This window comes from Microtus pennsylvanicus, chromosome 12 (assembly GCF_037038515.1).
Source record: "Microtus pennsylvanicus isolate mMicPen1 chromosome 12, mMicPen1.hap1, whole genome shotgun sequence".
NCBI lineage: Eukaryota > Metazoa > Chordata > Mammalia > Rodentia > Cricetidae > Microtus > Microtus pennsylvanicus.
In genome coordinates this window covers 62,078,577-62,102,970 of record NC_134590.1, presented here as the reverse complement: position 1 = coordinate 62,102,970, position 24,394 = coordinate 62,078,577, and the positions used below count along the sequence as shown (strand labels likewise).

The 24,394-nt window shown below is 49.6% G+C and overlaps 1 protein-coding gene across 6 annotated transcripts in view; it reads left to right on the top strand.

The window, feature by feature from the left end:
* The window catches only part of Rgs12 (regulator of G protein signaling 12), a 100,761-nt gene that overhangs the window by 37,320 nt on the left and 39,047 nt on the right, over positions 1–24,394 (top strand). For 5 of the 6 annotated variants that reach the window (XM_075943825.1, XM_075943824.1, XM_075943826.1 and 2 more), the window contains exon 4: positions 22,160–22,181. In XM_075943825.1, coding sequence (XP_075799940.1) covers positions 22,160–22,181 — 22 coding nt within the window. Of the gene's footprint in view, positions 1–11,824; positions 12,026–22,159; positions 22,182–24,394 lie in introns of those variants that run through there. The other variant, XM_075943830.1, reaches the window with a different exon arrangement.

The following is a 24,394-nucleotide window of genomic DNA, read 5'->3' as shown; positions in this document are numbered from 1 at the left end:
CCCTGCACACATGTGGTGGTGCTAGGACGGCTGTGTAAGTGGAAGAGCTGAGTGTCCGTGTACGTCCCTAGTGACGTGAAGATCAGCTGCAGGGCTGTTCCATGGCCTAGAAGAGAAAAGTCAGTTCCTAGTGTTAGATGGGAGGCTGTGTGGCAAGGTCTGGCTGGGCCTGGGGACCCATGAGAAAGTAGATTATGGCTCACCTGCTTCCAGGCAGGGGTTCCTGCCAGGGGTGCTTATGTCTCCACTTGTGTGAGAAGAAGGCCTCACTGGTCTGAACCTTGAGCATGTATATAGCTTCATGGTGGATGTCTGAGAAACTGTTGTAGAAGTTTGGGCTACTGCTTTGCTTCTCTTCATGTTTAGGAATGGGCTGGTTCTACCTGCTGGCCAGCAGTGGAGTCTTGCTGTTGTCAGCAGTGAGAAGTGAGCATGGGCTGGTGTTCCAAACCTCTCCCTGCTGTCTTCAGAGTATCACAACAAGAGGGTTGTCAGTATGGCCACTGGCCTTGAACTCACAATTCTGTGTGGCTTCCTAAGGGATAGGATTGCAGGCCTGTGTCAGCGTGTCTTGCTGACCTGGCCTCTTTACAGAAAGGAAGCCCAATTGTAGACCAGTTATTAAATGCTTCTTGGGTCACATGACAGTGAAGCTGTGGCTTTTCATCATATGGGTAGCCTCTTATTTAAACTTTCTGAATTTCTCCTAAAGATTTCAAAGTGCAGAAGCTACAAATAGCCCTGACCTCTTGGGGACTGGGGCCTGTCCGTCTGTGCTCTGCATGGTTGCTGTGGGTGTGCTAGGAACGTCCTCCTAGTCTCTGCATCCGTGGGCTCCACTACCCTGGAGTGCAGCTGACCCTGGCGACCAGGGCTGCTGTGGAGTACAGCAGAGTGCTGGGATGCCGTCCTGATGACTAGCTACTGAGCAGCTCTGCTCGCTGGAGGACACATGGCAAGAGGCTCTCTGTGGTCTGCAGGCAGCTGGAGCGGAGACAGCCTCACTGGATGATGTACGGTGCTACCTCTGTTGTCTTGTGCCTCTCAATCCCAGCACTCTCTGGCTACTGCTGGATGTCAGCCCTGTCCTTCTAAGGACTCAGGTAGTGGTCTAGGGATGGTCTGTGATGGATGCAGTCATGTGGGACAAGGTGTCCATGCTCTTGTTCTCTCCTGCCATTCTGAGGCCTCCCTCCCTCCCCATCCATCCTTTTAGCTGAGGTCTTCCTGCCGCATCCCCTGTCCTCCTCATAAGCCTTTACATAGTCTTACCTGGGCTTATGCTCCTCACACACAAATGTGGCCGGGCGACCCTGTCACAGTCTGATCTTTCTGGGCATCTGTTTTTGATCCACTTCATCCTGAGGTGACCTATTTGCTTCTCTATGTCTTCCACATTCACTGGTTAGAGCACTTACCTGTGTGGCCATAGGTGTGGATACGCTGGATGTGAGTGATGTGGAGCCTGCAGCCTGCTCCTCCCTGCCTGGGCGTATCCTGATTGTGCTGGACTTGTCCCAGGAAAGAACCAGTTCCACACTCATGGATGGTTTGGTGCCTAGAAACTGACCATTGTCCCATGTAGAAACTTTGTGACCATCTGGCTCAGCAGCACCAGGAGCTGCTTTTTGGCAGCAGGAAGCTGCAGTAGGAACACAATATGTGAAGAAGGATCTGAGCCATGTTCCCAAGGGAGAGGCAGTCAGCAGCTAGAGCCCAGACAAGCTTCTGGGCTGACTTCTCTGTGGTTGGTGAGAGGTCTGTGGTAAAGACTTGTCTCTCCCTAGGACGGGACGTCCAACTTCTGATCACTCTGCTGGTTGGCAGCCCTGAGTGCAGATCTGTCTCTTATTCTCTGGGTTCCAGTGCTGGACCAAGACCTGTGGACTTGCTGCTGCTTGGTGGTATCATGAGCCCTGCAGTGTTGTGATGATCCAGGGGCTCAGGTTCTCTCTGACTGTCCCGTGGCAGGGTGGGAGCATTGTTGTTTGGTGGAACAGCTGCACATGTTCCCAGCATGGTGTTTCACAGTATTGCGACTATTTGAGTTTCTTTTCAAGTTGCTGTGACCAATATCCTGGCAAAGGAATGTAATGGAGAAAGGATTTGTTTTGGGTCACAATTCAAGGTTATGGGTCATCATAGCAGAAACATCAAGGTGGTCTTTGGCCTTGATGCAGCTGGTCACATGGAATCTGCAGTCATGAAGCAGGGAGTGACCAGTGTGTGCGTGCTAGTGCTCAACTGGCTGTCTCAGTTTGTATAGTCCAGGATCCTCTGCAGGGAACGGCCTCACCCATGGCCAAGATGGGGTTCCCCAGCTGGGAAGCGGTAGAGCATGCCTGTAATCCTAGCAGATGCAGAGGTAGACTGATCTCTGAGTTGGAGGCCAGTCTGGTCTACAGAGTGAGTTCCTGGACAGGTAGGGCTGCACAGAGAAACCCAGCCTCAGAAGAAAAAAAAAAAGATGTGGTTCCTTACGTCATTGAACACAATCAAAATACTCCTCCACAGGTAAGTCCAGAGGTCTGTCTCCCGGGTGATTAGTTGAACACTAGAGCAAAACCTGAGGACTTCCTACTGATGACACTTGCTTTAGTGTCATAAGAACCTTCTTAACTGTCTCCTGATAGCTTCCAGCCAGATGACGCTGGGAACACCTTGATCTGCTCTCTGTGAGGGACTTGTACTGGAATCGAGAATTCTGTCTCCCACCTGAGTCTCTAGAGGGCTCTACCTTCCTGTCCTCCAGCTGCAGGGATGGGATGGTGCTGGACTTATATCCTACCTGTTCCACTGTTTGCTTTGCTTGTGCTCAGTCCCTCAAACACATTAGTCTCCTTCCTCTATTGGTGGGATTTGCTATTTAGTGCTTTCTTGCCACACCCTCTTGGAAGCTTGCAAAGCTGAGCATGGGCTAGACCATAATCTTCTTCTGAGAAGAAGAGTGACAAATGGCCCATGGCCTGTTCTTGCCTCTGTGCAGGCAGACTAGAAACACCAGCACCTATCCGCTCGGTGAGCTGCGCCCTGCTGACTCATCCAGCTCAGAGAAGAAATCCCCTTGGACGTTAGAGAGTGTTTTGAAGTGACTACTAACTTAATGTTCTTTTAGTTCCTTTTTCTTTTTCTGGTGTGGGGTGTGAGGGGTGTGAGTAGGTGTGGGTGTGTGTGGGTGTGAAAGAGATGTATGTACATGTTCACGTGAGTGTGTGCACATGCATGCAGGTGGAGGTCAGAGGTTGATCTGCCTCCATTTTATATTTGAGGCAAGTTCTTTAACTGAATCTGTAGCTCATTGATCCTGCTAGGCTGGCTGGCCAGTGAACCTCAGGATCTGCTTGTCTCTGTCCCCCAAACCCTGGGGTTGAAGATGTGTAGCTATGCTCCAGCCTTCATGGAGGTGATGGTGATCTGAGCTCAGGTCCTCAGGCTGGTGTGACAGGCCTGTGGAGATGGGCTGCCTCCCCAGCCCAGCAGTGTGCAGACAAGGGCAGTGGGATGTCATCTCAGGTTGGACAAAAGTCTTATAACAGCTGGGCGATGGTGGCGCACACCTTTAATCCCAGCACTCGGGAGGCAGAGGCAGGCGGATCTCTGTGAGTTCGAGACCAGCCTGGTCTACAGAGCGAGTTCCAGGACAGGCTCCAAAGCTACAGAGAAACCCTGTCTCGAAAAACCAAAAAAAAAAAAAAAAAAAAAGTCTTAGAACAGAATCACAGGAAGCAGGAGCTGTGCAGTAATCAAGGTTAAAGCAGTTAATCCAACAGTAGATAAGAGAGTACTTACTTTCAGCTATTTTTGATGAGGCCACTATAATCTTGGAACCAAAAACTCCGAGAAGAAAGTTTGGGAGATTGGCTAATACTAGATGTAAAAATCCTAAACAAGATATTAGCCAAGGTATTAGCAACCTGAGTGTAGTAATTTTTATTTTAGGGACACATTGGTTGGTATTTAAAAATTATAACCCCCCACCATGTATGTGTGCGTAAGTTACTACATTAACAGAGTAAAGTAAAAAAAATTACTTATTTCTCAACAGGCCAGAAAGGCATTTGGTAAAATTCACTACCCATGTATAGTGAAACAGAAGTTACCAATGTAAAAGTGGAGAGGAGCCCCTGGGTCCCACAGTCCTCAGAGTGGCCTGGTGTGCATTGTATAAGCTTTCCTTGAGACAGGGACAAGACACAAGTGATTGCCTTTCCATTTACAGTTGTACTGGCAGTGTAGTTGATGCACACAGGAGATAAAAATAATAGAAATGTGAAATGCTTGCAAAAAGGAAACAAAAATGTTACTATTATCAAGTGATTAAAAATTATCAAAGAAAATCTCAAGTGATGTCTCAGTTATTCAGCACAATGAGTAGGATTTAGCAAGGTTGCTGGACACATGGATCCTGTACAACAGTCAATTATGAACACAGCTAGAAGATGACCTGTAGATTCAATGCAGTGTATTCTTTTTCAAGTTTGTTAACATGCAATTGTGCATATTTATCATGTGATAAAGTGCTTGCTTAGCACATTCAACACTGATGCCCTGGGTGCTCTCTCAGCACGCACGCATGCACACACACAAAAAAAAATCTAATTTAAGACCTGCTTCTGGCCAGGCGGTGGTGGCGCACACCTTTAATCCCAGCACTCGGGAGACAGAGGCAGGCGGATCTCTGTGAGTTCGAGACCAGCCTGGTCTACAGGACTGGCTCCAGGACAGGCATCAAAGCCACAGAGAAACCCTGTCTCGAAAAACCAAAAAAGAAAAAAAAGAAGAAGAAAAAAAGACCTGCTTCTGCCTCTGTGTTTCTTTTTGTGTGTGTGTGGGTGTTTCTGTGTGCACTTGTATGAGGAGTCTGGAGGACATCCTCGGGTGCCATTCCTCTTTTTGTGATAGGATCTCACTAACCACCAGCTTCAGGCTGCAGGGATCTGCTTTCTTTGACTCCTAGTACAGGGCCATAACATGTCACCATAACTGGCCTTAATATATATATATTAATCTGGGGGTGGAATTCAAGTTCCTATGCTTTTCAAGGCAAGCACTTGACTGGCTAAAACGTATCCACAGCCTGGTGGTCCTTTGAACTGTTTGTTGGTTGTTTTGTTTGTTTGTTTGCTCAGCTCCAGTCTTGCCATGCTTGGCTTGCAGGTCAACTCCTGAGGTTGGGTGGCAGTTTGAGCAGCGAAAAGTGGAATGATGAGGCTGAGGGTGGGCTACCTTACGGGATGCCCTGACTGACTTTTGCCGTTTATGGAGCCAAGAGATGAGGATACAGATGATTATGCAATGCTCTTCCCAAGGGTGCTGGGGACAGCAGCCATGTCTAATAATTTGTCAATGTATGGATTTTCTGCTTTTCCAAAACCCTGCAGAGTCTAGGAAGCACAGTGAGAAAGACCCAGCAAACTGCACAGAAAGAGAAGAGCTCTGGGGAAGTCTACGTTAAAGCAACTGCACCACTGGTGGTGTTTAGCCTGGCATGCAGCCAGGAAGGAAAGCTGCACTGGCTGAGGCCTGTACACTGTGACCCTCCTGTGGGGAGCAGGTTTGGTCCTGAAGATTGACCAGTGACTGAAGGGGTTGACTGCTTTGTGCTGGCCCAGGTAATAGGAAGTTGTAGGACCAGTCCTGGGAGGTGCAGGAAGTGCAGTCCTGGGAGGTGCAGGAAGTGCAGTCCTGGGAAGAAAGCTGCGCTGAGGCCCCAGTAGAGCCTGAAGCTCAGGGAAGGCATAGCCAGGGAGCAGCTGGGATAGAGGCTGTACCCCAGGAGAAGCTTGCACCCCATAAAACTGTGTGTGTCTGGGTATCTTCAACTCTCCTTGACTGCATCACCCATGAGTTGAAATGCGATGATCTCTGGTACTGAAGAGGTGGACAGGAATCACCTTCCATTGAAAACCATAGTTCTTTTCACTGGGGAAGTAAGATGTAGCAGGCTTTCTTTTGGGTCACCAACCAGTTCCCAAATAAAGACATGGAGACTTAATATTAGTTATGAATGCTCGGCCTTAGCTTACGCTTGTCCCACTAGCTCTTATAATGTAATTTAACCTATTTCTCTTCATTATGTTTTGCCTCAGGGGGTTTTATCTTTCATTCTATAAGCCCCACTCTGTCTGGCTGCCTGCCTGCCAGACAGGGTCCTTGGCATCTCCCTCTCATTCTCTTATTCCCTTCTCTCTCTCCTACTTATTCTCTCTGCCTACCAGCTCTGCCTGTCCCTCTATTGCCTAGCTATTGGCCATTCAGCTTTTTGTTAGACCAATCAGATGCCTGCAAGCAAGGCAAAACAACAACACCTTTTCATAATTAAACAAATACATCATAACTATAACAAAACAAATATAACACATCTTTACATAGTTAAAATGATATTCCATTGCTCACAGCGAATTTAGTCTTGTAGCTGTTGTGGGGCCACTGTGAGAGTATGGGAAAAGCCTTGACATCCTCCGAGGCCTGCTCTGATCACATGGGGGGTGACATTAGTGCCCAAAGCAGTCACCATGCCTTGAGGTCTCCTGACTGTCTACTTGTCCTGAGTGCACCCCATGATCCCATGCTGAGCTTTTGGTACTGGGTCCTCTAATAGATACCCAGGAGGCATGGGTATCCTTATTCCATGTGGAGATGGCAAAGTTCCTACAGGGTAGGAGCATAAGCATTTCTTCCTTAAAAAGTTAGAACCTGGGGCAAAAGTCCAGGAGTATTGTGTCCAAGACCATGAGTGTGTGAGGACAGCAGCCAGGACATTGCCCTGGCAGGCAAGCCCTGATTGCGTATTAGTCGCTGTTCTTTCAGGAGACTGCAGGTGCTGGTCGGTAGGATTTCCTATCCTACCCCTGCAACCCTGGCTAAGATAGTCTCCCTTACAGAGCATAGCTGAAGGGTTAGTTACAGGGATGTGGTTCCCCTAACAGGCTACACCTGGAAAGACTTTACTCAGCAGGGATGGAGGCTTCCCCACTGTTCATAGATGGAGCTCCCTCCCCTCATGTTGGCTTCATCAGCTTATGTACTCTAGCCCCTCTCCAGGCCATGTGCATTTAAGCAGAGTTCCATACACAAGGTGGTAGGGAGAGACAGGACACTCAGGTGGGGGGCTTGAGACCCTTCCCACCCATCCATGAGAGTATGTTAACAGTCAGTAAGTCCAGCTGAGACAGCCCTTTTGCAGGGGAGGGCCCAGCTGAACTCCCCTTGATATTGCTTGACTCTTGCTTGACTCTGAGGACATTCACTTACAATAGGGAGTGATGTGTCCAGAAGAGATCTTGAGCCCAGGGAACTGCTGTCCACATGTGGCAGGGTGATAAAAATGAGACGATAAGCCAGGCTCTCTGGGTGAAGGGTGGGGCATGGCTATTTTGAGGAGGGATCTTATACTGAGCCTTCCATACTGAGAGGGAACCAGCCACAAGGAACTCAGGTCACAGGCAGTGTGTCTGAAGGGCAGGAAGGGCTGAGATGCAAGCTTGGATCTTATTCTTGGTGTGACAAAGCTTTGGATAAGTTTGTAGCAGGGAGCTGAGGGAGAGCAACTACCCTTGGGCTTGGTATGGATGGTCCAGGCTCCTGCCTGTGCCTCGGTTAGGCTCTAGCTGTGAGAGCAGATTGCAGTCACTCTCTGCAAGGTTAGTGGGGCTGTGTTTAGAAGGCCTTTGGGCAACAAGTGGCAGCTGGATAGGGGCTGGAAACAAGCCTGGAGAACAGTGCAAGAGGGAAGGACCCAGAGTCTGGACCGCAGCTGGGAGTCCGGGTGGCACTGCCCTGGGCTGGGGCTCTCAGAATGCAATCTGGAGGAAGCTGTCATGTTTCCATGTGACAGGAGGAGGTGCAGTAATAGAACCTGAGGGCGGGGTGAATAGAAGGTAAATTGTGAGGTTCTGGGAGCTGGAGCTGGTGCTCTGGGCCTGGGGCCCAGTTAATGGCCACTGCCACATCACCCAGGCCTGTATCTCAGCCGTTTTTGTATTATATGGCCATTGAGTGGTTCAGGCAGGGTTGGGATGGCTTGCAAAGCTGAGTGTCCCATGGGCCCTTCACAGAGAAGCCTGTTGTGTTCTTCTCTGAGCTTCCTACAGGGCTACAAGATAAAACCCTGTCTGCCTCCTGTGGCTCTGGATTGTTCTATAGCCTGTTAAATAATTGAATGAATGAGTGAGTGAATGAATTTGTATTGTGGTGTCTGTGTGTGTGTGTGTGTGTCCCCGCACGCTTGTGCAGTAGCATGAGTTGTGTGGGTCCCAGGGATTGATCTCATCAGGCTCAGTGGCATGTACCTTTATCCAGTGAGTCGTCTTGCTGGCCCTTGTTTTGTTTTCTGAGACAAGGTTTCACTGTGTAGCCTGACTGGCCCTAAACTTGTAGCACCTCCTTTGCCTCTGCCTTTGGAGCTATAGGACTATAGGTGTTTACCATCAGTCTTGCCTCCACATTGATCTTCCTTTGGCTCCCACCTTACCCTATGCATGGGTCAGGCCTGCCTGTCCTGTGTGCCCTCATCTCTGTCCTGGCTAAAGCCAGTGTTCTACTCCTTGACCTTCCAACACCCAAGGGATCTGTTGATGGCCCTGCAGAGCACTGTGCTGGGATGAGCTGGTTTGACCTCTTTTACCTAAGCTGGAGTTGGTATAGAGTTGCCTGTTGCTGTGTGACGCCAGTACTGTTTTGCTGGTACTGGCAATGGCAGATTCTGGGCAGCAGGGGGCGCCCAAGTCAAAGTTTTGCTTCCATAAAAGTAGCCCTGTGCTCCAGATGTTGGAGAGCCATGCTAGTGGGAGGAGGCTTTATGTGGGTGCTTTGATACTGTCTGCAGACCCAGCCCACTCTTCTTGCTTGTCATACTCACAATCCCAGCAGAGCATACAGAAACCCCACGTGAGAGCCAGGTCAGGACACAGGGAAAGTGCCTTCTGGACATTTGGCAGGTTTGGTTGCTTCCACTTCAGCCTCCCTGAACTGTGATGCTGGCGGCTGCAGAGTGTGTAATCGCCTCTAGGATGACTCTACAGATAGTTTAAAATAAACTCTTTTTTCTTATTTCTTAAATCTACCCTTCCCTGTTTCCAAGAATTTGGATTAGCTTGGTCTTTCATACTCCTATCTTCTCTTCCTTTATGTGGGAAATTACCGTGACTCTTTACTCACTCAGACACACAACAGGGGATCTCTTTGGCCGGAGTATTTCCCCATTCAGATGCTGCTCATGGGGCCGTTCCATTTCTGTACACTGTTTATCTCTGGGAACACAGCAACCAGTAGAAGCTGATGAGGTCCAGGCCATGGAGAGCATCAGGCCAGAGGGAGGTGGGCCTGCTCTGGCAAAGTGGGCAAGAGCAAGAGGCACTGAGGATCACGAGGCCATGCCCTGCCGTGATGGTGCTGGCAGGTGGAGAGCACTCAGCCTGGCTAGCCTCTCCAGCTGTCTGGTTGGCAATGCTCGGATGAAGAATGGGACACTGGGGAGCCCTTTGTTTGCCCTAGAACTTTTTGGGGCCCACCTCCCAGGAGCCCTCACTTCCACTTGGCCTTGGTCTTCTGCCCTCTTACACTGCTGTCGTTCTGCCCTTGTCCCTGGGGTTCTGGCCAGCGCCTCATCCACATCCCTGTGTACTCCAGTGTCCTTATTCCAAGTGCTGGCTCTGGGGCCAAGGTGGGGGTGAGGCCCCTCCTGGGATCCTGTGGGCACTTAGTAGGTACCTCTTGTCTCACCGAGTACTCTCCCTGACACCATGGCTTACTGATCTGCCGTGTGGTGGCTTTCACTCTTCTCTGGGCTCCAGGGTGCTGGTGTGAGGGGTGGCTTAGCCTAACTGCTGGATAGTGGCTCACGCAGCGCTGATGCCCAGTGCTTTCTGGATAGTGGCTCACGCAGCGCTGATGCCCAGTGCTTTCTGGATAGTGACTCAGGCAGCACTGATGCCCAGTGCTTTCTGCTCTCATCTCATTCTCTGGTCCTGGCTTCGTGTTCCTGAAGTGGCCATAGGCTCAACTCTGTGAGAGCTGCGCTGGGGCTGGTGGGCCCAGACTTGAAAACTATCCCCCAGCACTGGGAATGGGCAGAAGGCAGGAAGGCACGTAAGGCCCTGGCTACTGCCACTGTTATCTTTCACCCTTGGGCCCTGATCTGGCAGGCAGCTCAGAGCACGTGTGGGTCAGGAAACAGCAGGATGGCACAGAGTCCTGGGTGTCAGCCTGGTTGTCTTCTAGGCCTGTCCGCAGACGAAGAGGCCAGTCTCAGCCTTAGCAAAGACCTCATCAGCTATAGAGGCAAGGGCAAACCGCAGGTATGAGGAGAAGAGAAGATGTGGCCTTAACACTCCAGGCTGCTTGTGACTGAGCCACAGCGTCCATACTGACAAGATGCTATTGTTTTCTTCCTTTCCCATCCCTGACTGAATATACTTAGGATGCAGGCATTCTGTTTGAGATAATGAAAGCAAGCACCTAGACCTTTCTGTCTAAAGTTATTGAGTGATATATGGCTGGGTTGTCTCTCAGCGTCGCAGCAGGTTCCTCTGTGCACATTAACCACACCTGGCACATATGCACCTTCATCATTCATAGCTGTTTCTAGGGTCTGGAGGGATGGTGGACTGGGATGTACTGTCCTGCACCCCTTCTAAAACTATCAATTAGTGCTAGGTCCTCAGACAATTGTCACTCTGACTGCTGTGTGTCACTTAGACTCTTTGGCTTGGAGACAGTTCCCTGTGCCAGTAGCCACTGGACTCACAGGACTGACCACAGCCTCCAGGCTGCCCACAGAGCATAGGTGGTGCTCCCTTCCAGCAAGGAGCAGCTCTGCAGAGGGAGGACTGGGCTGTCTGGACCATCTCTAGCTGTGGAAGCCAGGCCCCTTGTTTGCTTCTTCCTTTGTAAATCCCCTGTCTGGCGCTAGCTGTGCTCGGGGCGGGAATGAGAGTGGTGCACATGAGCCCTGCCCCTTGCTGCTTTCTCTGGCTCTGTTCCTGTGTTCACGACTACATCTCCCCAGAAAGCCTAAGTCTAAGGAGACTTGAGCTGCTGCAGGTTCTCATCCTGGCCAGCAGTCACTGTAGCTTCCACATGGAAGGGCAGGGAAGGTGTTGTGGATTCGGCCTTGTGATCACACAGCTCTCTCGGAATAGCAAAGGTGATACTGGCCCTAGGCGTTCCCATATGGTAGCCTGACACAGACACAAGGCCTGGCCCAGTCTAAGGGACAGAGGCACTGCATTTGTGATTTCTGGGGGTGCCCCCATCTAACCCAGTGGTCTAGGATGATGGAGGACTGTAGAGCCTGATTGGCCAGACCACGATGCCTGGGGAGACACCTGGCTGAGCAGTTCACCCAGTCTCAGAGAAGCGGCAGGTCATTTTGCAGTGGGACCCAGGTTCTAGCGGCAATCTTTTCCCCCCAACCCTCCACCCCCTTCTTCCTTTCGCAAGCCAGGATCCATCAGGTTCACACATTCCTGGGTTGTTCATCCTTGGGAAGCAAGCGTAGCCAATCATGTATCACAGATGCTGCGTGGAGGTGGAGGGGTTTTTAGGAACGTACTAGATCCTGCTGGCTGCCACCAAGGAAGCGCGTGCATATGGAGCAGGCTTATAATAGAATCAGCAGCAACTGTAATTAAGGTTGCAAACCATACCACGCCGCTAAAACACAAATTCTCTGCAGCTGTTGTGCTGAGAAATTACCCCTATCAGCTAGTGTTGCTCTTCAGATTCGGTAGAGGAAATGCTTTAAAAATGATCTCACAGGGTGACTCTTATGTATGAGTCGATCAAGATAGCGTCTGAGTCTCTGGCAGACCACAGCTTCCTCAGTGTCCTGTTGCCATGGGTGACGAAGGGAGCACATGGAACCGAAATGTCTGAACTTTTCTGACATGTACAGGCACGGTGCTGTGTCCGATGGGGTTTTAGATCCAGGTGCCTGACGCGTTCTGGACATTTTCTTGTCTTAAGATGAATTTGGAAAAGGGGCTGTCAGATGATTCGGACGTTTTTACTGACCATCAGGTAAGTGATCCAGCTGCTGTGTGTTGTGTAAACGGATGTCCATAAGAAAGCTTACATCCGGATTACTGCTTTATCTCTACCTGCTCTAGGAATAGTAGTTGTGGAATTTCCAGGTGCTTTGAAGTGTAAGCTTTGAAGCTGCTTTCCTTGGGTCCTGAGAGAGCCGTGGAGTGAGTGCCACACCAACAACAATGACCGCAGCCCCTGTGCAGGACTGGCTGTTTAGCTAGGTCAGAGTGATGGGTGAGTGTGGGACTCCACCACAGCCCAGTGCAGGCTGTCTGTTCGGCTGCTTGGGACATTGGTCCCTCCTAACCCTTTGGGAGCCTGTCTGAAGGCACCAATATTTATCTTTTAGTTACCCATAGTAATTCTAACAGCTCTTCAAGTGCTAGTGAATGTTTTCTTGCAATACTGCGTTTCAAGTGGATAAACACTAACATTTCTCTTCTTGTTAAATTGCTAGCTTGTAGTTCACATTTCAAAATATAGCAAATTGGCTCTGCGGGAACATACTGACAAGTACTGGAGTTTAATGTTTGGTTATTATAGGAGGGTACGGAGTGGAACGTGTTATAGAGTGTTTTTTTAAAAAAAAATTTGAGAGCACAAAAAGCATTTTTCTTTTTGTGATAGTCCCATGTTGTTAGGAAGATAAAAATAGATTTAAGCTTATATGGAAGATTGTCATTAATTCCTGGGTACTGGTTTCAATTTTTTTTCCTGGGAATTGCTTAATCTTTCTTCCTAATATCTAATTCACACTTCCTGGAGTAAAAGTTGCTAGAATATCAGTGGCAGGTGTGGTGTATACATTAGTGCACAGGAGGACGTCTGTACCCAACAGGTGTGGTGTATACATTAGTGCACAGGAGGACATCTGTACCCGCCAGGTGTGGTGTATACATTAGTGCACAGGAGGACTTCTGTACCCACCAGGTGTGGTGTATACATTAGTGCACAGGAGGACTTCTGTACCCACCAGGTGTGGTGTATACATTAGTGCACAGGAGGACTTCTGTACCCAACAGGTGTGGTGTATACATTAGTGCACAGGAGGACGTCTGTACCCACCAGGTGTGGTGTATACATTAGTGCACAGGAGGACTTCTGTACCCGCCAGGTGTGGTGCATACATTAGTGCACAGGAGGACGTCTGTACCTGCCAGGTGTGGTGTATACATTAGTGCACAGGAGGACGTCTGTACCCACCAGGTGTGGTGTATACATTAGTGCACAGGAGGACGTCTGTACCCACCAGGTGTGGTGTATACATTAGTGCACAGGAGGACGTCTGTACCCAACAGGTGTGGTGTATACATTAGTGCACAGGAGGACGTCTGTACCCAACAGGTGTGGTGTATACATTAGTGCACAGGAGGACGTCTGTACCCGCCAGGTGTGGGTGTAGAATGCTAGTGCACACTAGGATAGCTGTACCCTTCCATTTCCCTCAGGGCCTGAACTGGTCTCATGGGTCAGGGCTGGTTTCCAGTGGTTTCCAGGGTAGAGCAACTCCTACTGGGTTGGGTATGGTTAGGTGACATGGCCATGTTTGATGTTCTGACACCTTTCTGCTTTCTAGCCTTTTCTTTCCCACCAGGCACTGGCCAGCTAAGTAGAGTGGCTCCTGGGGGCCGAGACAGATGCTCCCTAACCCTTTGGTGTTGGAGTAAAGTGGAGAGACTGTTCTTAAACCCCAGGTCCCAAGGGAATCTTAAAGTTTAAAATGGGGTACTCAGAATACTGGGGTTCTGTGTATAGTCTACATGGCTAGCTGCTGCCTTTCTTAAAGTGCAGGTGGTTGTGTTTTCTTTGCCCTGAGGCAAGGAGCTCTCTAGTTTTTCGAGTCCAATATCTTTCAGGGCACATGGACAGCTAGGTGGATGGAAATTAGAGCCAGAGAGCCAAGAGTCTCAGTGGCCAGGAATACTGACCATGACTTCCTCAGGTTATGTGGATGGGGAATGCATGTGCTGGACTGCATGGCCATTAGATGTATCCTGGGCTCTGGTATGAGCTACTTAAGGAGAGTAAAACCTATAGTCAAAAGAAGTATGAGTTATCATAGGAAAGTAACATTTCCAATCTGCCTACACCCTCTCAGGATCTCTCTTCTCCTGGGTGGTCTGTTGGGAGGAGCAGTTGTACCCGGAAGCATTTAAGGCTCTGTGTGGAGTGAGGTGGCAGTCAGCACGTCCCACAGGTGGATACCATTTCTTCCTCAGGCCTCAGATGTCAGGAACAGCAGGTTGGGCCATGTGGTCATCATTACGGGAGAGTGGCCATTAGGTTGTATTGAGTGCTGTTTCGTATTTGAAAATGAAAACTGGCTCTAGTGTAAAGAAAACACGGGACTTTTCTTTCTTGGTTGTATGGAAGGCCCACTGTCTCCTTGGGGTGGTGAGTAGGACTTCAGTGGGTACAGGATACAGGTACGCCCTGTACAGGGCGCACACAGGCTCCTGCTGGGAGTTCTGTTGCCTGCATGGCTGGAGCTGTACCCATGGCACAGCAAAAGACCTTTGAGTTTGGTGAAGGCAGAGCCTTGTTGGGACATGGGGAGGTAAATGAATAGCACGGAAGATGAGCATGCCAAGGGGACTTGTGGCTGAGGGGTGATTCAGATTCCAGTGTCCAGAGTGTCCGTTGCCTCTCATGTCTGGAACCTTTTGCCTGTCCTCATCTGCCCGTCCTCTATGAGAAGAGCCTAGGCGTTGATGAGGGGCTGTGGCTGACAGCAGTGGAGCTGGCACTGTTGGTGTGCTTAGCAGTGATGAGTGCGGCTCAGCCGGTGGCAGCCGTGGGACGTGAGAAACGCAGGCGATGTGTTTGAGGTTGCCTCTGCCTGGCTCTTGCTGAGCCTTTGTGGGCTGAGTTTGAAGTATATTGTGGAATCTCTTTTTCCCCCTTTGAGTTTCTCTTTTAGTCAAATTAGATTCTCTCTGCAATGTTCTACCTATTGTAGGGCTCTGAAATGATGTTCTGACCAGGGCTGAGTGCAGAACGTGGCAAACCCACAGTGTTCTGGAGTGTGCAGCAGGGTGAAGCTGGTCGGCTGCCTGTGGGATTGAAAACATGAAGAAGCAAGGCGCAGCCAGTGCTTCAGACATGACTGAGTCCCTTGGGTGGACTCGGCAGTGTTCTCATGAGCAGCTTGTTTGCACTAGGAAAAGGGCACACATGTGTAGATGTCCACAGACGTGTTTTCCTAGCGGTAAAAAGTAAGATAGTGTAAAGTTGCTTTGATGCACATTGAGTGAGTGCTGCTGATGTGTCCAGGCTGTGGCCTGGCAGTGGCCCGCTAAGATGCTACCGTGAGGAGTCACAAGAATATGCTTCTGCAGAGGCATGTCCCCTCCTGGTCCTGCAGGCCCAGCCCCTCCACCATGTAAGGTGCTGTCCCTCACTCTGTCTTTGTCAGCACAAGGTTTATTCCAGACCTTGAAACTATGTTACCTCCAGCACTACCACCCCCAACCTCCACAGCCTTCACTGCCTCTGGGCCACGGAACCCTCCACACATCCCTGTCTCCCCTTAGCTATCTGGGAACCCCACCAGACTTGATTCATCTCTCACCCCGGTATCTGCTCCCATAGCTAAGGCAAGGTTAGCCCCTGTCCTCTGACTCAGGCCTTGCCACTCTGATTATTCACATCAGCGGCTGTGAACTTGACCTTCAGACTCCTAGCACCTCAGGTGCAGGTGGTCAGCTGTGGCTGTGTGAGTGTGAGCGTTCTAGCATGTGTTGCCCTGCACACTGCCCACTTTGATCATGACTGACTGTGGTCTGTGCCTCACAATAACCAGAACTCAGTGTGGTGCCTAGACACAGCGGTGGCTGCTGGGAGATGGATGGAAGGTTTTCCTGACTTACAATGAGGCACCAGGACAAAGGACTGAGGACTTGGGACACTGAGTGCTGTGTTTGTGTGGTGCTTGCCATGTGCCAGCTTGTCACAGTACTTGTCTGGAGTAAGTGCTGCTTGAAGTCTGAGGTCTCAGCAGAGCACAGATGTGAGGCTCTGTGACAGATGTTGTCCTTAGTTCCCTGATCTCCATGTCTTTTGGTTGTACTGAACACAGAAAAGCTCTTTTACGACCTCAGTCTCCCCCCATCTCTGGCCCTCCCTGCCCCTCTCGCCACTTTTCTAAGCACACTCCACATTCCAGATCTTTCTTCCCTGAGGTCTTGCTTGTTGAGTAGCTCTAAGCAGAAATAACCCAGAATGTTCCCACTGACGTGGCGTCTACTTTGGCTCCTGGATTACAGAAGTTATTTCTTGTCAACTTCCAGGTATATACCTGATGATTGCCTCTTCCGCCTTGTTCTAGGTGAACGTGTTCTCCAGCTGCCCCTTTATTTAAAAGAAAAAGCATTGTATTGTATTTGTGCGACCATGTACTCTGTGTAAGAGCGTGAAGAGAACCGGTAGCTGCAGGCTGTAGCTAAAATGCCATGCTTTGATGCCAGGTCAGCAGTGCAGCCCAGCCTGCAGCTGGGGCTCCTTGGAGTCTGTGGAGCCACCCTTCTGATTCCACAGCCAAAGAGCCCCAGAGCAGACAGGACCTGGCTAGGTTTCCAAACATGGCCAGGGAGGGCAATCAGGGGCCATCCAGAGGAGGTGCAAGTGTACCTGAGTCCAGGTAAGGGAACCTACCAGCTGAGACTGCTGTGTAATCTGGGGCAGCAGCTCCACACTGGGTTAGAGCATGCAGCCACCATTAGTCCTCAGATTAGCCCCCACGTGGGAGGTAAGTATATATCCCTTTAGAGCCTGGGAACCCAGACGTACACATGCCCACAAATAGACACTCAGAGATGCTCGCATGCACTGTTCCAATTTGATCTTCGCTGAAGTAATAAAACACCCTGACCAAAAGCAACTTAGGTTTTTCCAGCTTATATTTCCAGGTCACAGTCCACTACTAAAGGAACTCAAGCCAGGAACTCCTTATAGTAAAGGCAATGTCAACAAAACAAAAAGACAATCTCTTAGGTAAGAGAGTATTTGCAAGCCATGCACATGCTACCTAATAAGGGTCAGTAACCGAAATATATGAGAAACTCAAGTAGCTAAACATCAACAAGAAAAAAAAATCAAAACAAAACAAAAAATTTTACTTATAGGCTGGGTGTATTAGTGAAGCCTTTAATCCCAACACTCCAGTGGCAGAGGCAGAAGCAGAAGCAGGCAAATCTCTGTGAGCTTAAGGCCAGTCTAGTCTATATTGTGCATGCCAGTGCTGCGTAGTGAGACCCTGTCTCAAAAAATAAAAATAAATAAATCCTTCTTGCAAAATGGCAGAGGAGCTGTTTTCCTGTGCAGACCATGTCACATGTGCCCTTCATCAGGAGATGAAACAGTACGATGCTATCTGACGCCTGCCTTCACAGTGATAAAGGGCACAACTGTAGGCCAGGGCGGGAGTTGGTGGGGTGGGAATCAGTGCAGCCAATATGCAAGCAGTGTAGAGTTTCCTTTGAGACTTGGATCCGAGACACAGCACCACTGTCAAGCCCATTGCAGCGTTAACCCCATAGCCCAGATACAGAAATAACCCAAATACCTGCGGATAACCAATGAATGAGGAATAAAGCAAATGTGGTGTGTATATGACAGCTGCCATCTGTGACATCGAGCCATCTTAGGCTGACTGAAGTCTGCCAGACAGAAAGATGGATCCTCCATGGTCTTCGTGGCATGGTGGAATCTAAAAGGGCTAAGGTCCTGAAGCAGAGTAAAAGAGTGGCTGCCAGGGCGAGAGGGAGTGGGGGCAGGGAGACAACACATCAGGAAAGTACTGTGGCCTCAGGGATGCCCATGCTTATTGATACCTTGTAAGGCGAGGATACCCTGTCTGGTTATGGTGATCATGCTCTCATGGGTTTGTACTCAAAATAGTATTCTGTGCACTTAAGATATGCATGGTCTTTTTCTGCATAAGAAAGCCATAACCACAAACTCCAAGGGCGACTGACCCATGTCAGTCCTTTGTGTTCAGTTTGCCTTTTCACGTGTTTCACAGTGAAAGTGACGCGCCTGTGACAGTGCTGTGGAAACCGCTTGCATTTTTTGCGGTGGCACGATGACACGGCATTGTGTCTCACCACAGCTGACTGCACCTCTCTCAGTTAGCCCACAGTGTCCTCCTTCCCATGCCCTCGGGTGTGAGGTACACCTCTGGTTATTCTGGCTCCTCCTGCTCGCCCTCCTTGGGGAATACAGCCCAGTCAGGTCCTGGCAGCACAGCATGAGTGCTGTGCTAAACCTGTGTTGTGAATGCGCTGTCCCTGTAGCTACTGCCCCAGGAGATAAATGCTCTGAGCACTGAAATGTAAAAAGTCACATTGAACTGCAGGTGACTAGTTTACCGCTGTGACAACATCCTTTGGGACTGTTAGGAGTCCCAAGGAAAAGGGGAATGAGTTGGGGGCTTCTGCCTCTTCCCCTTTGCCTCCTCACCCCTCCCTTACCTCCACCTTCTTCCCTCTTGTAATGGCACTGTTCATTTCTCCATGGTGTCATGACTGTGTCATTCTGCCGAGACCTTTCTAGGAGGTGAAACTGCTGCTGTTTCTACTGATTCCTTTAAAAGGGTGATTTGTTTATTTTACGTGCACCTGTGCCTGTGCACCATGTATGTGCCTTTTGTTTATTTACGTGCATGAGTGTTTTGTCTACATGGGTGCCTGTGCACCATGTATGTGCCTTTTGCCTGTGGAGGTCAGAAGAGGGCTCCAGATTCCTTGGAAATGGAGTTACAAACAGTTGTGAGCAACCCCATGGGTGCTGGGCATTTAACCCTAGTCCTCTAGAAGAGCTGCCGTGCTCTTAACTCCTGAGCCATCCCTCCAGCTCACATTTCCACGGCCTCTGGCCTGTGTGGGCCTCCCTTGGGTATGGCAGAGTTTGTACTCTGGTGTTACACATATAGGGGCTCCTGAAGGTAGGGTTATCCTCCTGCTTCCCAGAATACTGTGCCCTGTGCCTGCCTCAGAACAGCTTCCTTGAGGCCTATGCCAAAAGAGTGGAACATCTCAGATGAGATAGAGTGGGTGACAGTGCTGTGGCCAGGCTCATTTGCATCGCCTCACTGGAGGCCATGGCTTTTGCCTGTTGTTCCCAATCCCCTGCCTATCTTCTGTTTCTCAAGGACTCTGGCTTTTGTAACAGTAACGTATTAGAAAGTACACATCTCTGTACTGGCTTTTTCCTGTAAATTAAAACTGTTTTAGAAATTGAAAGTGTGTCCCTTCCCAAAAAGGTGTCTCTTGACCTTGGCTCAGTGCTGGCAGATGGATACACTGCTGTGCTCATTCCCACCGTTGTTTTCCTCATTGGTCCTTGAAAGCCATCTTCTCACTGCCTGTCTTTGGTTTCCGGCCCCTGTTCCTAGGCCTCTATGCTTCCCTAACGGTAGGTCTGCTGTGTGTTGACATTTCCTGGTATGTGTGTTCAGTCAGCTATGATTTAAGGGCCTGCATTTGTCTTGAGTGACACAAGGTGACACCTTGTTGAGGTTTAGACTCTAAGATTGACAGGATTTCTGAATGTGCACCACAACAAGGGTCTTCTTCACAGTCCCCAGGAAGAGCTGGCTCTGGTGTCTTTCAGCCTCACACTGTGGTGGCAGATGACATGCCAAGGCATGGAAGCTCCAGCCTGTAAAGGAGGCCAGCATGCAGGATGGGTGCATACTGCTCATAGATGTCCAATAAGGTGAAAGTTAAGTGGCTCTAGGGCTGGGGTAGCATTGCCGTTAAGAGCATGGGCTGCTTGGGGACATGGGTTCAGTACCCAGTACCTACACAGCAGCTCACAGTCATTTGTAACTCCAGTTCCAGGGTTACAGACAAATCTGATGCCCTCTTCTGGCCTCTGAGGTCACCAGGCACACAAAGTGGTAAACAAACATACAGGCAGGCAAAATAGCCACATCCATAAATTAAAAATCAAAGATTAATTAGGTGCATCCTCTTGGTGGCTAAGGAACTGTTACACCCAAATCCGCAATCCCCACACGCCGACAAGGAAACCAAGAGTCGTGTGTGTAAAAACAAAGAGCCTTTATTTTAATCAAGTGTGCAAACTCGGTCTTTCCGCACGTCCAACGTATTCTGAGTTTTTTTTAATATTTATTTATTTATTTATGATGTATACAATATTCTGTCTGTGTGTATGCCTGCAGGCCAGAAGGGGGCACCAGACCCCATAACAGATGGTTGTGAGCCACCATGTGGTTGCCGGGAGTTGAACTCAGGACCTTTGGAAGAGCAGGCAATGCTCTTAACCTCTGAGCCATCTCTCCAGCCTGGGGGTTTCTGAGTTTTAAGACTCCTGATTGGCTGACATTCGTCTAGGGTTTCCTGGTGATTCTGAGCTGCAGGTGTTTCTAGCTTTGGTGCTTGGAATGCCAGGAATTTCCTTTGAATGGTCTGTTCTTGGGTAGGGGTCGGGTGATCTCAGCACGTGGTTCCTCCTGCAGCCCTGCCGGTCTCTGGGTAAACAGTTGTGACTCCAGCCTCCATTTAAATTCGTCGTTGGCCAGAGTCCCAGGTGATAATGGTTGGAAGAAATAAAGAACTTCCTTTGGGTGACCTGCCCAGACTTAGATTATCTATCATGGCTGGCCCCCACAGAACCTGGATTCTCTAGACCTACGATTTTATGGGTTCAGACCCCATCACAGGTTGTAGCAGTCACAGTAAGAAGTGACTTCTCTCTATGTGCCATGATAGTCCTTTGGTCATAAGTGGAGGCTGGTCATCAAGGTGGACCATTGAGTCCTTCATCATGTATCCTAGCAGGGTAGCAATAGGGGCTCCTTGGTATCAGCCAGGATGGATCGAGAGTACTATCTGACTGCCTGATAGGCCTGGATGTGGGCTGTAGAGTCGGACAGGAAGTGCACAAATCCAGGTGCCCTGGTGGGTTGTCTATCACTTATCCTTTGGCTTCCCTGGGGAGAGTGGATAGTGTCTTATGGCCATTGGTTCTAGGTGTTCCTGTTGGCAGCCACTGAGTAGATTACTTTACTAGAGGGGTCTTACAGGATGCCCAGGGGACCCAGGTCTGGTGTGAGGCAGGCTCTACTCACTTGCTGTCTGCCCTCTGGCTGCACCTAGAAGCCCGGTTCAGATGAGACCTGAATGCTATGGCAAAAATGGTAGAACCTTGGAAGAGGTAAAGCTGGGAAGGCTTTGTAATTGATCCAGGAAGCTCTAGGTAGAGCCACGTATAGCCCAGGCCACAGGAGGGAAAGTTTTCTGGCATCTTGGCATGCTGCAGACATGAGAGCAGTGGTGCTGGACTTGCTGTGTGTCCCAGGCCTCCTCTGAGCCACTCAGGCACTCTGCTGTCCTTCCTGCTCTTGGGGAGGAGCCATACTGCCGCCAGGATCCTAGCCACAGGCTTCACTGGCTCTTCCATGCTCCTCCTTCTCCTGCTGGGTCCCTCTGCTGCCCCTGGGATGCCTGCCTCCTTATCCATCTGCCTTTTCCTGGACCATTCACCACCTACCTGACCACTAGCAAGTGTCCACATGAGCCCAGGCTGGGCTCCTGCAGAGAACTGCTGACAGTTTTTATTCCCAGAGGATCAGCCTTTCTGCCCAGTAGTTCTTAGCAACCCCCAACTCTTTTTAATCTGCCCGCAGGCATTTCCCCAGAACTGTAGTCCCACTCTTCCTAGGGGGAGTGGCAGGGCGGGAGTGGGGGGAGGTGGTGGTGGTTAGGGACACATTCCTGTTCTGCTTTCTCACAGCTCAGGTCTCACTGGAGTGGAGGTAACACTAGCCTGAGTTGAGTTGTGTCTGGTACTGAGCCCCTGTCCTGCAAGGTGCCCTCACTGGGGCACTAATCTTAAACTGTTATCGCACGGTCTGTTAATAAGACTATGATGTCAGACATGCTGGGATCTGTTCTTTTCAAGTGAAAATGACGGCAACTTCCTCTTAGAGGGAGTCACCAGCTGGGGCGGAGTTGGAGCCCCAAGGCTTGACTCACTGTCTGCTTCTCTCAGCGCCTACCTGGGTAGCTGGGAGTCGCCCAGGACCTTGGAGGAAGTGAAGCGCTGTTCCCTGAATCTTGTCATGAGATGTAATTAACTCATGTCTCTCTCTCTTTTTTTTCAGTCTGCAACTGTGTCTGATGGTGGTAAGTCATATTTTATTTTTCTTATTGTCGTTTTCAAATTATGAAAATATATCTGCCATTTGATATATACTCAGTAAGATGCTTTCTCTGCCTTTTCCTTGTGGGAGGGTCTCAGTTGGAGTTTCACTGACGGGCAGCGTCTTGGTGGCCTGGCCATGTGTTTGACTAACATGGCAATAGAAGCTCCGTGTAGCCAGCACAGGTAGTGTGCTGAGCTGCAGTTCGTGCTCCTGCATGCCTGTGATCAACAAGCAAAAACATGCTTGCTGATCCCTGTACATCCAGCTTCCAAACGAGCAAGTTCAGCTCTCAAAGCAGTTGCTGAGTTTGAGCCATTCTGAAAGTTCCCTTCCTAAGGAAAATGTAGTAGATGAACTGAGAGTGTGGGGTGAAGGAGAATGAAAACCTTTCTCTCTGTCTTTAGAAGAATCTGTATACAGGGCTCTTTTAGTGGGACTGACCAGGAAGGAAGACCCAGCCAGAGTTCACTCCATTTCTCTGACATAATCCGTGGTTTTAATTCAACATTTAGAAAGAAAAAACAAAACAAAACAAACAACAGCAACAACAACAAAAGAAACTGCCTTAAACTCTTTGGAGAGCTTCATCTAGACACTCCTCAGGCGTGTAGTATTCTGGTACTACAGACCAGTTGGTATAGTTTCTAGAGACTTCTGTTGTCTCCCGCAGAGCTGCCCACCTCAGGCTGGTATTCCTCTCCCACAGGAAAGTGCAGGCGGAGCCTTTGGCATTAGTAGCTCTGTAGGACTCACAGAATGGAGGCGGGGAGGATTCCCACTGCTTGAGTTACAAACCTGCTCATGCCAGAACACAGACGACAGGGAGCCTGGGCAAAGTGTGAGAAGCATATATTTTAGAGTAAAGGGGGTTATATTTCCTGTGTTATGTACAATAATAATCATGTCATTTAATCAGACAAAGCCTCCTTAATGCAAGAAAAGAAGTAGGATGGGCAGCCAAGTCCCGGCCAAAAACACAGGTTCACAGCCCTGGTGCTAACTTCTCTTTTCCGGCAGAGGACATTTATTCTTGTGGGAAATGTATATACTTGAGGTTTCCATAATCCATCAGTTTAATAATATGTAATATATTTTATTGACTTTCCAAAGTTCTGTACTGCTGTTAGGAGTTGGGGAAGCCAGTCTTCCCCAGCCCCAGCACCTCAAGTTGTCCTATAGGTTTCAGAAGGTCCCTTTCCAAGGGTGGGAAGCCCCTGGCTCCCAGCCCCCACTGCGCTTTTCTGAGGAAGTGGTGTCCTGGCCAGGTGATTCCCCCTGTTTTGGGGGCTTTCCACCCTCAGTCCCCTTCTCCTCCAGCTCAGACCCCAGGGCCACAGGGCTGTGTTCTGTTCTCCTATGGAGGACCTGCTATGGCAGGAGGCAGGGGATTTCAGCAACTGAGCTAGACAGCCAGATATATTTTATTTCGCCACTTTTCATGCTTTTATTATTTTTATACTTTTAGTTTCTTTTCTAATTATAAGGTTAAAATGCAGAGGCTGTCTGACTGAGTCTGTGTGTTAGTTCTGGGAGGTCACTGTTATGTGCTGTGGTCACAGTGATACTGAAGCAGTGTAAGGATCACTCCAGTCGAGGTCCCCGGGGCTCAGGTCTGGAGAAGAACCTCCAGCCTTCACCCTACTAATCCAGCTAAAGCCTTCCATTTCCCACAGGCCCCAGGAGCTCTTCCATATTCCATCATGCAGTGCCCAGGCACCTGTGGAGAAGGACTAGGCAGAAGCTTGAATGTTTCCACACAGAGATATTTTATAGACCTGGTCAGTAGTAGACAGATTCCCACATGGAACCTAGGAACCACAGAACCCCACGATGTATGGAAAAATGTGTACCAAGTGCAGGTAGAGACGAGGGGCCAGCTCAATCTGTGCCCAGTTGAGGCTATGTCTGCCTCCTCATCCAGCCTGGGCTATGGCTATTAGGAATCTAATACTCTCCAGAAGTGTCGTGCATCCAGCTAACCATGCCCTTGACATAAGGTGACTCTTTGATGTCATTCCAGGCTGTGTGTAACATTTGGTAATGTGTGTTCCTACCATGTCGTCTCATGCAATTTTAAGGAAGTTGGGCGGTGCCATTTAAGATTTCGCTCAGAGTGTGCTTTTCACTTGCTCAGCAGGAAAGGGCTTAAGATCACCACTGCCTGCACATTGGCCTTGTGTGGAGGGCAGACTG